At 34.0% G+C, this 14,429-nt stretch overlaps 1 protein-coding gene across 1 annotated transcript in view; it reads left to right on the top strand.

The window, feature by feature from the left end:
* NCAM2 (neural cell adhesion molecule 2) overlaps positions 1-14,429 on the top strand; it is a 246,380-nt gene that overhangs the window by 150,643 nt on the left and 81,308 nt on the right. Inside the window, exon 12 of the mRNA XM_052644625.1 lies at positions 6,896-7,069. Coding sequence (XP_052500585.1) covers positions 6,896-7,069 — 174 coding nt within the window. The remainder of the gene's footprint in view (positions 1-6,895; positions 7,070-14,429) is intronic.

Here is a 14,429-nt window from a genome sequence, read left to right as displayed (position 1 = left end):
ACCATTTTAGAAAAATTGATTACAAATATTTAGAAAAAAATATTTAAAAAATCTTACAAGATTGACAAATACCAAATTGTTCTGATTGATCTAAGTTAAGCGATATTACACCCTCACTGCTGGGGAAAGAGATGAGTCAATGTCTCTGAACCACTGTATCTTAATTGCCATCTTCCCAGCAATCCAGCAAACCAAAGTTTCAGAAGTAAAGATGTTGGGGTAGAAACTCAAAGCAGCTAAGTTTTGTGGTAGGGAAACTAGTGAAGAGCTTGTTTTCTGAGAAGAGAGTAGAACTGCAGAAAATTTGTCCATTGAGAGATCTTTTTAATTCATCGTAATAGGACAGAGAAAAAGAGAGACTGCAAGTCCAAAGAAAAATAAAAGGAAGAGAAGAGCTCCCTGATGACAGTGTTCTGCAGAAAAGTAAAAGTAATAGCATTCCGAAATGAAGGGTTTGGCCTTGGAAAAATCAGAGGTTGGACGTCCATGAATCGAGAAGTGATAGGGTACAATTTGAGTGAACAAACATGATGATTTCTATAAGCCCCTACATTATCATGACTCCTGAAGAAATATTGTTTTTAATCTCATGATTCATCATCAAGTTGAAAATGTTTTTTAAACATTTACTTATCTAAGATATCCTTTGTAAGTACATTATATTCTTCAACTCTCTTTTCCTCCTCATGAATATCTTGGGGCATGTGCTTTCAAGATTCTGCTTTATAGGGAGTATATTCATTTTAGGATGCTGTTTTGTTGTTAGGCAGGGGAACATAATATTTGATGTATTGTTCTGAATTTGTTTCCAAATATCTATGTCTATGTATATCTATACATATCTGTATGTATATATGTGTATGTATATCTATATATGTGCATATAGATATGCATGCACATATATATCTGCTTATTGCCCTCTTTGTTATTAACCAGGTTGTTTATACTCTCACTTTACTTACTAGTTCCTTTTTATTTAATTGTATTGTTTTATTTTATCCGAATTAAATTCAGAGAAGCAATTCCTCTTATTATTCCTTTACCTGTTACAACATATAAATGATTACCAAGAAAGATTTTTTATGTTTTCTCCTTTATACTTTGATCAAACCATCAAGCCATCAAACCATGTGACTTTACACATATGCTTAAATATCAAAATTTACATCAATGTTATTTAGACACTGAGAGCTGTTTTAAAGAAAGGGTAAGTGGAATGATATTTGTAAATACCCTGTGATGTATATCCCCATTAACTTACCCGCACAACAGCAACTTTAATGCTGTTATTATTAATATTTTGTTTAAAATAAAACTGATACTAAATGAGTTTTATTTGCCTAGAATCATACATCAACTTCACAGACGGTCCCTGTGTGACTCCTGGACTGTGACACCAACTCTTTGCTACTATACACAGCAAAAATTTCTAAGCTGAATCTTAGTATTGTATCTTTTACCTACCACTTGACTGAATATGGAAAGATGTCAGTGAATACAAAATAAAGTGATAGTAAGAATGTGGTTATCAGGGAAGGATAGCAAAACTATGATGACTAATATTTACTAAGGGCTTATTAATATATTTTAAGTTCTGGTTTACATGTTTTTTATTGCTTAATGCAAGTAACATCCCTAGTGTGGACGTTATTCTAATCTCCATTTTGGGGAGAAAAATACTGACTGTGGAAAAGATTAACAGACATGTCCAAGGTTGCAGCTGACAGACCAGACTGTGGATTTATAAATTCTGATGATATATATCCTGGCGCTTCACCCAATCCTATGTTGGTACTAGAAGAGATGAAAAGGAAAAGTAAATATAAATAAAGTGTTTGTACAATTATCCTTTTTATTCATTCAGTGATAGGTGGCATTCTTTAGTTATTGAGATGGAAGGATCTAAGAACTAATTTACAAAACTACGCTAACAATGATAGGAGTATTGTGGATGAAATTCAACATCCACATTCCCTATTTGAAACAATGGGTTGTGTTTGATCATTTTTTAAAATATGATCTGCTTGAATACACCCAGTGAGGTTAGATATTTCAGGATCTTTTCTTTTTTAATATAAATTTATTTATTTTAATTGGAGGTAAATTACTTTACAATATTGTACTGGTTTTGCCATACATCAACATGAATCCGCCACAGGTTATATACGTGTTCCCCATCCTGAACCCCCCCTCCCTCCTCCCTCCCTGTACCATCCCTCTAGAGGGTCGTCTCAGTGCACTAGCCACAAGCATCCAGTATCATGCATCGAACCTGCACTGGCGATTTGTTTCGTATATGATAGTATACATGTTTCAATGCTATTCTCCCAAATCATCCCACCCTCTCCCTCTCCCACAGAGTCCAAAAGACTGTTCTATACATCTGTGTCTCTTTTGCTGTCTCACATACAGGGTTATCGTTACCATCTTTCTAAATTCCATATATATGTGTTAGTATACTGTATTGGTGTTTTTCTTTCTGTCTTACTTCACTCTGTATAATAGGCTCCAGTTTCATCCACCTCATTAGAACTGATTCAAATGTATTCTTTTAATGGCTGAGTAATACTACATTGTGTATATGTACCACTGCTTTCTTATCCATTCATCTGCTGATGGACATCTAGGGTGCTTCCATGTCCTGGCTATTATAAACAGTGCTGCAATGAACATTGGGGTACATGTGTCTCTTTCAATTCTGGTTTCCTCGGTGTGTATGCCCAGCAGTGGGATTGCTGGGTCAGAAGGCAGTTCTATTTCCAGTTTTTTAATGAATTTCCACACTGTTCTCCATAGTGGCTGTACTAGTTTGCATTCCCACCAACAGTGTAAGAGGGTTCTCTTTTCTCCACACCATCTCCAGCATTTATTGCTTGTAGACTTTTGTGTCGCAACCATTCTAACTGGCGTGAAATGGTACCTCACTGTGGTTTTGATTTGCATTTCTCTGATAATGTGTAATGTTAAGCATCTTTTCAAAGCAATCTATAGATTCAATCCAATTCCTGTCAAGCTACCAGTGCTAAAACAAATAATTTCACAATTTGTATGGAAATACAAAAAAAAAAAAAAAAAAAAACAAAAACAAAAACTCAAATAGCCAAAGCAATCTTGAGAAAGAAGAATGGAACTGGAGGAATCAACCTGCCTGACTTCAGGCTCTACTACAAAGCCACAGTCATCAAGACAGTATAGTACTGGCACAAAGACAGAAATATAGATCGATGGAACAAAATAGAAAGCCCAGAGATAATCCATGCACCTGTGGACACCTTATCTTTGACAAAGGAGGCAAGAATATACAATAGATTAAAGACAATCTCCTTAACAAGTGGTGCTGGGAAAACTGGTCAACCAGTTGTAAATGAATGAAACTAGATCACTTTCTAACACCGCACACAAAAATAAACTCAAAATGGATTAAAGATCTAAATGTAAGACCAGAAACTATAAAACTCCTAGAGGAGAACATAGGCAAAACACTCTCTGACATAAATCACAGCAGGATCCTTATGACCCACCTCCCAGAATATTGGAAATAAAAGCAAAAATAAACAAATGGGACCTAATTAAACTTAAAAGCTTCTGCACAACAAAGGAAACTATAAGCAAGGTGAAAAGACAGCCTTCAGAACTGGAGAAAATAATAGCAAATGAAGCAACTGACAAACAACTAATCTCAAAAATATTTCAGGATCTAGAAAGCCAGACAGAAAAGCCTAAGTTTGAGGTTGTAAAGAGGAGGAAGCTCCTGAATATCTCCTCAGGAAAGTAACATGATCAGAGTGGTGCTTTAGAAATATTGATTTTGCATTTCCATGCCATATGGATTCAAACTTGGTGGGCTGTCCAATAGAAGAGGAAGCTGAGAGCCACTAATGGCATTTCAGGAAGAAGCATATGGGGCATGGGCTTTGGAGTTCACAGTGCAAGCAGAAATGAAAAGATTTTGTTGTTCAGTCACTAAGTGGTATCTGAGTCTTTGAGACACCAAGGACTGTAGCACGCCAGGCTTCCCTGCCCTTCACCATCTCCCAGAATTTTCTCAAGAATTGAAATAAAAATAAAAATAACTTTGTGACTAATGCGGATGTGCATATCAGAGGTAGGATCAAAAATAAATGTGATTATGAAACAATTGAGAAAGTGGAGAGAAGAATTAGAGGTGTTAGTTTAGATGTCAGGCACTATTTACTTGGCCAAAGTCTGTACCTCTGTATCATATTTTTAATTGATGAAAATTGTAATTTATCATATATTTCCTGAGGCCTGAGTATAGCCCATCACTTTTTTCAACAGTATATCTGTGTATATATGTATGTATATATGCTTGCATGTATAAATTGTGTATAGCAAATAATTTTTCCCTTTCCTCAAGAAATTCGTAATTTAGTAGTCAGTGGGTGGTTGGACATATAAAATCAGATTTTATCTAAAAAAAGATTTTAGAGCTTCAAATTACAAGCACACTTTTCTTTTTAGTCAGGTAACAGAAAGAAGAGGGCAACAAAAAATAAATATAAATGAAAACCAAGCTAAGAGTCAAGAGGTCTGAGAATAGACAGAAAAGATACCCACTCACCTCCACTTTTGTGATGGTACATTTATGTTAAGATTAAAGGTTCAGTTGGTGTACCATGTCAGAGTATACAGCTTAGCAAATGGTGCATACTTCTGTACTTAGCGTTAAGAACCCCAAACTGTGAACATACCATAGGGTCAAAGGTGGGAGCCCAGAAGTATCCCTCCTCTCTCTCTGCATGCGTGCTCAGTCTCTGTTATGTCCAACTCTTTGTGACCTCTGGGCAGTATCCCACCAGGCTCCTCTGTCCATGGGATTTTCCAGGCAAGAATACTGGAGCAGATTACCATTTCCTACTCCAGGGGATCTTCCTGACTCAGGGAACAAACCTACGCCTCCTGCATTGGCAGGCAGATTCTTTACCTCTGAACCACCTGGGAAGCTCTTCCAGCCTCCACTAGTACTTAAAACCTTTTCTTTTGAAATGTGTCATCAAACTAAATGTTATTGCTATGATTCCCAATTTAGTCCTAATTGATGTTACAGAGTCACTCAACATGGGGTCAGTCTTATGTGGAACAATCAATGTGTATGTGTTTTCCCTCTTCTGCAAACTTTAGATCAAATCTGCAGATGAAAAGAAACTTTGGTTATAATCTAGCGATTAAAGAAACTTTGCTTTACCATCTAAGCCACCAGGGAAGCCCTGTAAAATTATATTGGGATGTATCCATATTCTGCATATTTATTCCTGAACCTTAGAGTTTTAGTATAATGCATTTCATAGGACTGTCAAATAATTTGCAATCACTAATTAGAGCTGAAATGTACACTGTTGCATTTCTTTACAATATTAATATCCAAAAGGCCATAAACCTGACCTCATGGCTCTTGTCCAGTGTCATTTGTAAGACATACTTTTATGTGATCTACAGTGCTCTCTTTTAACTCTAGCAAATAAGGCACATTTGACTCTCGACAGCCATTAGAGACTTTATATGAATGTTTGATTATACTGAAACAAAAATTTACATTTACTGCATTATTTTCAATCAAGTGATTTTCTTTTTGTAAAGTTGATTCCTGAGATGGAACTACGTACTTAATTTACATATTCATAAAATACCTATATATAATTTACCTAAATTGTATATATTTCTAATCTTTATGATTTTTTTTTCAAATGTGATATTGAAGAAAGACTGAGACTGAGAGACAGAAGGGACAGAGAGAAATTCCTTTAATGTTTAACATGTCTCTAATTGCTCATGTTTTCAGAGCAGAGGTTTTATTGATTTCCTCATCAAGACTTTTTGCTCTTTTACACTCTCCTGTTGCTTGTTTGGCCTTTCAGATAATTCTTTACAAGGCTTTGTGTACTAGAAAATAAAGTGAAGTTTCACCCAAAAGTATCTGCTCAAGGGTATCTTCTTGAGTTTGAAGTAATATGAGTAAAGGATTATTACAAAAGCACACAGATGTATACTATCATGTAGGAAATGAATCGCCAGTCTATGTCAGATGCAGGGTACAGCATGCTTGGGGCTGGTGCACGGGAATGACCCAGGGAGATGTTATGGGGAGGGAGGTGGGAGGGGGGGGTTCATGTTTGGGAACGCATGTACACCCGTGGTGGATTCATGTCAATGTATGGCAAAACCAATACAGTATTGTAAATTAAAATAAAGTAAAAATAAAAATTAAAAAAAATAGATAAAAGATTTTGTAAATGTTTCCTTTAATTGCAGGGATTAAAATGTAAATACCTGAACTAAAGGATTAAAACTTAAATATGTAACATTATTTTAATTAAATGATTCATAAGGGAAATTTTAAAAGATAGTTTAAAGTTTTATTTATTTCATAATGACAATTTCTCTAAAATTTGCCCAATTATTTAATATAATTTTTATAAACAAAAATCTCACATTTTCACTAAAGATAATTATTTATGTTAATAATTCAATAAAATCTAGTTTTCCTGTATTTTACTTTCACCTGCCTTCTCTCTCTCTCACTCACACACACACACACACACACACACACGCACGCACACACTCATGAACTTGTTTTTCTTGAAGGGAAATAAAATGCTTATATTGAATAGTAAAGATAGAAGTAAAACTATCCCCTTAATAAATGAAATTTGATATTGAATTGACTATTTTCTACAGTAATAAACATGAACTAGTGTATACTTTCTTATAATTTGAAGAGATCATTCAGTGGTTTGTGCAAGCTTTGTAATTCAAATATATTAAGTCATAGAGGCAGCAATTTTCCTTTATTCCTAGTTCTCAGAGCACTGTAAATCTGAATAATGGCCATCCACATTACCTGGGTTATATTTCCTTTGTTTTTATTCCTTTGTAGATGTTCCATCAAGTCCCTATGGAGTGAAGATTATAGAGCTGTCACAGACCACAGCCAAGATTTCTTTCAGCAAGCCGGACTCCCATGGAGGTGTGCCTATTAATCACTATCAAGTGGATGTCAAAGAAGTGGCATCAGAAACCTGGAAAATAGTACGCTCCCATGGAGTTCAAAGTGAGTCAATGATTTCAAAGCGTATTGGTTAATCCAAGCTCATCTTCAATATACCTGTATGGTTAGCTTTTAATTTTCACTTCAATTGTTATTTTTATTTTAATGAGATAGGATGGGGAGGCTTTCCCACTGTCCTGTTCTTCTTCAGAATTTATTAATAAAGAGTATAAAATTTTCCATCTTTAGTAAAGTTTAAAGAGTTTTAGGAATTCTCCGGAGGTCCAGTGGTTAGGACTCAGCACTTTCACTGCCATAGCCTGGAGTTCAGTCACTTGTTGGGGAACTAAGATCGCATGAGCTGCGTGGTGTGGCCAAAACTAAGATTTAAAAAATAAGAATTGAGAAAAATCACCAAAGTTTAATTCCAAGGGGAAAAAGTTTATATTTAAAGTTTGGGTGTTGTACATGCATGTACACCCGTGGTGGATTCATGTCAATGTATGGCAAAACCAATACAGTATTGTAAATTAAAATAAAGGAAAAAAAAAAAAAAGGAAAAAAATTAAAAAAAAATAAAGTTTGGGTGTTGGAAAAGAAATTGGTGACATGTTACACTTGAAAGCTGAATATTATCAGTTATCAAATTTCATTTATTAATATTTCTTTCACAAGTAGGTATGGAAGTCATACTGTAACATATAGATGCCTTGCATATATACTTATGAAGCCACCTTTACAACTTGACCTCGCATGCTAACATTTACTTCAAAATTATGTTTGAAAAACTCAGATTTTTACTGAGAGTCATGACATTTTGATTAATAGAAGTAGCTAAATCTGAGAAGTTGAAACAGTTTACAACACTTCTTTCCACTTATGTAGAATTTCATCATGTGAATGTGTGATATTTCTGCCATTTTTAGGAGAAGAAACTAAATAGGAAACAATAGTAAATTAACAGATCGGGACTCTGTTAATTGGGATATAGTGCTTCCCTGGTGGCTCTGATAGTAAAGAATCTGCCTGCAATGCAGGAGACCCAGGTTCCAATCCTCAATGGGGAAGATGCCCTGAATAATAGAATGGCAATCCACTCCAGTGTTCTTGCCTGGAGAATTCCATGGACAGATGAGCCTGGCGGGCTACAGTCCATGGGGTCGCAGACTCAGACACGACTGAGCGACATATACACATACGCACAACTGGGACATAGAATAACATCTTGTGGCCCAAAAAGATAGCATAAAATAGTAAAGAAAGTATTGTTGCATAGTTTCCCTCTGCTGGCTCTGCCTTGACCCTAACATGTATGGTTTAAGGTTTCTATAAAAGGTATGAACCTTCCTGTGATGGTGTCCTAGTAAACAATGGAGACAGAACAGATAAAATCACTCTAGACTCACCTGTGTTGAGTTGGCACAGATATGAAGACAAGAAATGTCAAATCTGGACATTATAGAAATTGCACTTGGCAGAATATTTACATTGCCAGACCCTCCACAAGCTGGGTAACCCCATTGGGATTACCAACCCTAGCAATCTAGAATATGTGTCTGGCATTTGTTCTTCCTTTAGCAAGGAGATGTACCATTTTCATAAAGATATGGTAAAGATATAAAATAGCATAAGATCAGAATAGCAAATGCTTTATACTAATAGAAATATGAAATGTGGGATGCATAATGATGGTTATGTTTGCTATAAAGTTTGCATCAATAATTTGACTTTTAGAATATATGAGATAGTTTAGACTTAAACATTCTGCCTTAAGCACACATATTTCATTGGGTCGCTATAGTTTACTTTAACAGGGATACTTCAATCTTGCTCACATTTTCATCACTAGACAAGTTTAGGTGCTTCTAAAAATGCCTAGAATTATTTTTATACCGTGGCCAATCTACAATATCCTCTCACAATCACACCTGCTTTGGACGTGATTTCAAGCTAAAATTCTCTCTTCCCCAGAATGAGTGGCAAGAAAGGAACTGCATATTTCTTACATTATATTGCATTTATATTTTAATATAGGCACTAGTGACAGTCGCTCAGTCATGTCTGCACCTGTGGCAAACCCTAACTATCTTCTGTCTGAGTTACACCCAGGCATCTTAGCTGAAATGTCCATACTTACTATAATATCCTCTTTATCATGTATCTATTTAAAATAAAATTTAAAAGGCTGATTTCATTTCATAGACCTCAAAATTTTGTTGAAGTTTGAATTGTGAGACATAAAATCTGTACTGTATGTATCTATGTATAGTTATGAATATATGTATACACAAACCTCAGAACTTGCAATCTTATTTAGCATTATTTTTTAAATTGTTTTCCATTGTAAAGTATTTATCTACTTTGAAGATGTTTTAAGGGATTCATATATTTTTGAATAATGAAAAAATGATATTACTGTATATTTGTTTTATAATTTGTGCTAATCATTCATCTTAAACTTTGAGATTTTTATGAACATAATCGTATTCATTGCCTTTGAGGCATTTCTTAGAAGATTGATTTAGGTTTATCTGTATAAAGGTAGGTGCATATGGTCATGAACATTTCAGCTACTGCATCTTTTTGCCCTCAGAGTGGTTTTCTTCTAATTTGCATTAGTTTAGTGTCTGTTTAGTTACATTTCCGTTTATCTACAATACATTATATACTATTCATGTATCTGATTCCAATTGCCAATATCATAGTGAAAGTGAAAGTGAAGTCGCTCAGTCCTGTCCGACTCTTTGCAACCCCATGGACTGTAGCCTACAATGCTCCTCCGTCCATTGGATTTTCCAGGCAAGAATACTGGAGTGGGTTGCCATTTCCTTCTCCAGAGGATCTTCCCAACTCGGGGATCGAACCTGGGTATCCCGCTTTGTAGGCAGATGCTTTACCATCTGAGCCACCAGGGAAGTCACCTAGACATACATATCAGCTCTTGCTTGATTGTAATGTCATTCAGTAGGAAATTTCCTGTTAGTAGATTGTGATTCTAAATGACTCATTAATTAATCTTCTGTGAATTTCAGTTGCTCACTCTGCATCTGGCTTAGAGGGCAATTGAAGACTGGACCTATTGTTATATTCTTCTCCAAGGCTTAACTAAACCCTTACTAATCATCCCAATCATTGATGTGATGCAAAACTAATTTTCAAAACAGAATTATGAGCAAATCAGATATCAAAAACTGAGCTATTCAGATATGGAGTGTGAGTCATCCTAACATTTAATTTTGAGTGAAATCATGTATTACAGATGGAGTAAGACTTTTTGACTGGGAGGCCTACATGACATACTCATTACCATATCATTTAACATTTTGTGTTGTATATACCTCATTGGGCACAAATGAAGAGAAAATAATAATCTTGCAAACTTGCTACTCAATTTTCAGCCTTCAAGCTGAAAATGAAAAATTAATATTTTAAAATATCAAGCTCTTTTTAACAGAGAAGAAAATAATTCTCTCAAATAGCATAATCTATTCCTATTGATTTGTGAAATGTTTAGAAACACACATAAAATCACAGCTAGAATCACACACAGAAGTCCTTCCAGTGTAAACCAAAATTATAATACACTTTGCTTTATTTAGGTCTAAGCTTATAGTAGAATTTCCCTTTGTTACTGAAAATAAGGGAGATAAGTTTTATTTGAACATAAGAGCACGTTCTAAATAAAAATTCATTGAAACTTTTACTTTTCCAAGTTCTTGCCTTTTTCACTAATCAAGGGATATAATAATTGACTATAATTCTAAAATAAATACCTGGTTGGATTTTTCAATCCTTTCATTGCATAGTTCCATTGAACTTTAAATGTGGCTTTGCAGGATGCAATTTCATCGTGTATATTTTAATTTATTGATGGCAATTTTAACATTAAAGTATTTAGTTCGTAAACATTACAGTTAAGATTATGTGCATGCTTCATGTTACATATAATTCAAAGCTTTTTATGCAGGTTTTAATGTTAGTGAAAGATCTGTTTTAATTAAAATCTGAAAGAAAAAAATCAATTTATATGGTAGAAAAAGCCATTTTCTTCTTTGAAAAGTAGCATTTAATAAGCATATTTTCCAAAATTGTTTTGAAGTATTTGTTTGGATTTATAATGTATAAGTCTGTGTCTGATAGATCAGCAAACTGTTTTGAATAGAAGCTTAAATTGAAGTAGATTGAAGATTAGTACTGTCCTACTATATATATATTTTTTACTTCAACATTTATATTTTTTAGTTTGTTATCAATTTTAAAATTTCTAAATCCTTCACGATAGTCTGTTGTCAAAATTGTTTCTGCTCCCTGATTTTCTCCTAGACTTAATTTGTTGTTGTTTTTATTTATTTTATTCTCTGTCATTCACACTGGAAACTTTTCTCAAATATTTGGTGATCCTTGTCTAGATGTGTATACTAAAAAGTGAAAGAAAAAACCACTTGGTGCTGTTTGCAAAGACAGGGCTTCTCAGCCTTGTGATCAGTTTGTTCAACAGCTCCTGGTTTCTTCATTGGTGATTGAGGAACATATTGTATATGTATAGTGCTATGTCTGCAGCATACATAATATTGTAAGAGGCCATGGTTCTATTAAATTGTCAATTAATTTTTAATGAAAATGTACAGATTAGGCTTCTTTCAATCTAAATGTAAAACTCAGAATTATCATTAGTGGAAACATTTTATTAATGCTATTAAATATAAAAATTTCTTCCATGGTCATTGTTGAGTATGAAACCTTTCTGCTTTTGTTAGTATTTTAAAATAATGCCAGTGATTATTTAAAATATAGAATAAAAATAATGAGAGTGAACATCATAATTCAACAAAATTAATCCCATACACGTATTTCTTCAAATGCATTTTGCCATATTATGATGTTATCTAAGTTGTCACATTCCTAAATATATGAGGAATTTTCTATGTTATGTTGTGGTACCATTAAAAATAAAGAAATCATTAATATGTTTTTGCTACTTAAAAACTTCCTTTTATATATATATTTTTGGAGCACCTCAGAACATAACCCTGAATGTAATGTGAGCATACTTTTAGGTCTTTTCTGTCTCTGCTTCTTTCAAACCATATACACAGTGGTTTAATAACTTTAAAAATGAATTTCCTTTTTTCCCTCTTATCTTTGTGTTTTTTTCTTTTGTGTGTATGTTCTTGAAATTCGTATCACTATATATTTTCTTTTGTTTTATGATATATTACCAGATATCTTTCATAATCATTGAGCAAAGGGTTCGTGTGATCCAGTGACATGAATCTATGATAGCTAGTTCATGTTTGAAATGCTGTAATATACTATTTCTCAACAAACTTCTTTGCCTCTCAACAAACTTCTTTGCCTACCACTTGTGATGAAATGGATCTAAAGGGGTTCTTTGGTTTGTTTGCTTGTTTTTGCTTAAATAATCTTCTAGTTTCTCAATAGCTAAAATATATTTTGACATCATTCCAAACTATACAGTTTTTATTCCAATGCTTCTTTGAATCTGTATTACTTGCAATTGCCTGAGCAAAACTTGATTTCCCTCCACATATACTATTCAATTTCACAATTTTAGAAATTATTTAAAATGATCATTAGTGTTAGCTCTAGCAGTGGCAACCCACTCCAGTACTCTTGCCTGAAAAATCCCATGGACAGAGGAGCCTGGTAGGCTACAGTCCATGGGGTCACTAAGAGCCGGATATGACTGAGCGTCTTCACTTTCACTTCTCACTTTCATGCATTGGAGAAGGAAATGGCAACCCACTGCAGTGTTCTTGCCTGGAGAATCCCAGGGACGGGGGAGCCTGGTGGGCTGCCATCTACTGGGTCGCACAGAGTCGGACACGACTGAAGTGACTTAACAGCAGCAGCAGCAAACTGTTGCAGATTTTTAAAACTTAATAAGCTCCAGTACTTTTTTAAGATTCTCTTCAAGAAATACTTTTTATAATTCTACTCTTTCCAACATAAATATACCTAAAGAAAAGTGGCTATCATTTCTAAATGGCTATATTTCAGTGGTGAAAGGCATAAGAGAAACTAACTGCAAAAACCATCTGTCTATGTTACATTCAAGTGCAGTAAACTCTTACGAATTGCAAAGAAAGAAAGAAAAAAGTAATTCACAGTAATTTCATATTTTAACTGAAAGGAAATCTGTTCTAATTTGCATGTAGTGGAAGGACTTCTGTATGTTAAAATTCAAAACAAGAATATCTTGGAAGATTTCAATTGTGCCTATAAAAAGAACTGAAACTAAATTACAAATTTATATATAATTGCAATCTTAATGAATTTAAACTATGTAGAACAAAGTTTAGAGGGAACTAAGCTAAGAGGAAAATTGCGTGAAATAGCAGTGTTAAGTAAAATTCCTTGTCTGCTAGAAATTTCCTCACATATGTCAGGATGAAGAGACAAATTCATACAAAATTCTGTACTCAGCCTTGTCTCTACTGTAATGAGAGAGTTTTTATACAAATAAGTTTTTTAAATTTTTTATGTAAAATTAATGAGCTTTTGTGTGTGGTTATAATTTTATGAATCACAGAAATAAAGATTATGAAGGAATGGAATTAATATATACAGGAAAAATGTGGGGAGTGAGAAAAGAAACATGAATATTTCATGAATATTTTATAGGAATTTAATCCACAGGCGGATGACAGTATCCATAGAGCCTAGAAACTTAAAAAAAATAGAACCAATTTCACTGCTCAAACATACAGTCTTCTGGATATGTTAGAATGCAGTGTAAATAAAGTTTTCACTGGAATATGGCTTACAAATTCTTATTAATTCAGTGAGCAATCCCTGTGGCCTAAGCATCATGATTATTTGGATAGTGAACTTAAACGATTGGGGCCTTCAGAAGACATCTAAATTTTGTTCCCCTAAACTTTTTGAAATCATGTGCCAAAATATTTCACTCTGTTAAAATTATTTGATTTTTATTATTAAAATATATTATAATGAACAGTGTTTTTCTATTATTGTTTATAAATATACTGATAGTTTAAAGAGAGTATAGACCTTTACTTTTATAAACTAAATGGCTCAAGATTCTTTTGTTGGAAAGGTTCTAATGCCTTCTTCTATAGTACCATCCTCCTAAGGAGGATGAACACCTTGGACTATCATTAGAATTGATTTCAGAGACTGACACTGCTCTGCTTCTCAGCAATTTAATATCATCTGTGGACCATGGAGATAATGTTCTTATTTTGTCTTACTGCTGCTATCTCATGTCCTCCAGTTTTCTACATTAAGGTCTGATTAACATTTGAACTAATAGTGTTCTGCTTTGATTTTTGTCAATGTCATTTTAAAAAATCACTATTGCATATATCAGTGACATTAAAATAGGATGCTCACATTCCAAGATATGTAAAAGATCAGTCATTAGGGTGCATAAAAGTAA

The sequence above is a fragment of the Budorcas taxicolor genome, chromosome 1 (genome assembly GCF_023091745.1).
Source record: "Budorcas taxicolor isolate Tak-1 chromosome 1, Takin1.1, whole genome shotgun sequence".
Classification (NCBI taxonomy): domain Eukaryota; kingdom Metazoa; phylum Chordata; class Mammalia; order Artiodactyla; family Bovidae; genus Budorcas; species Budorcas taxicolor.
Note: the sequence above shows the minus strand (reverse complement) of the source record. Positions and strands in the feature narration are given on the sequence as shown.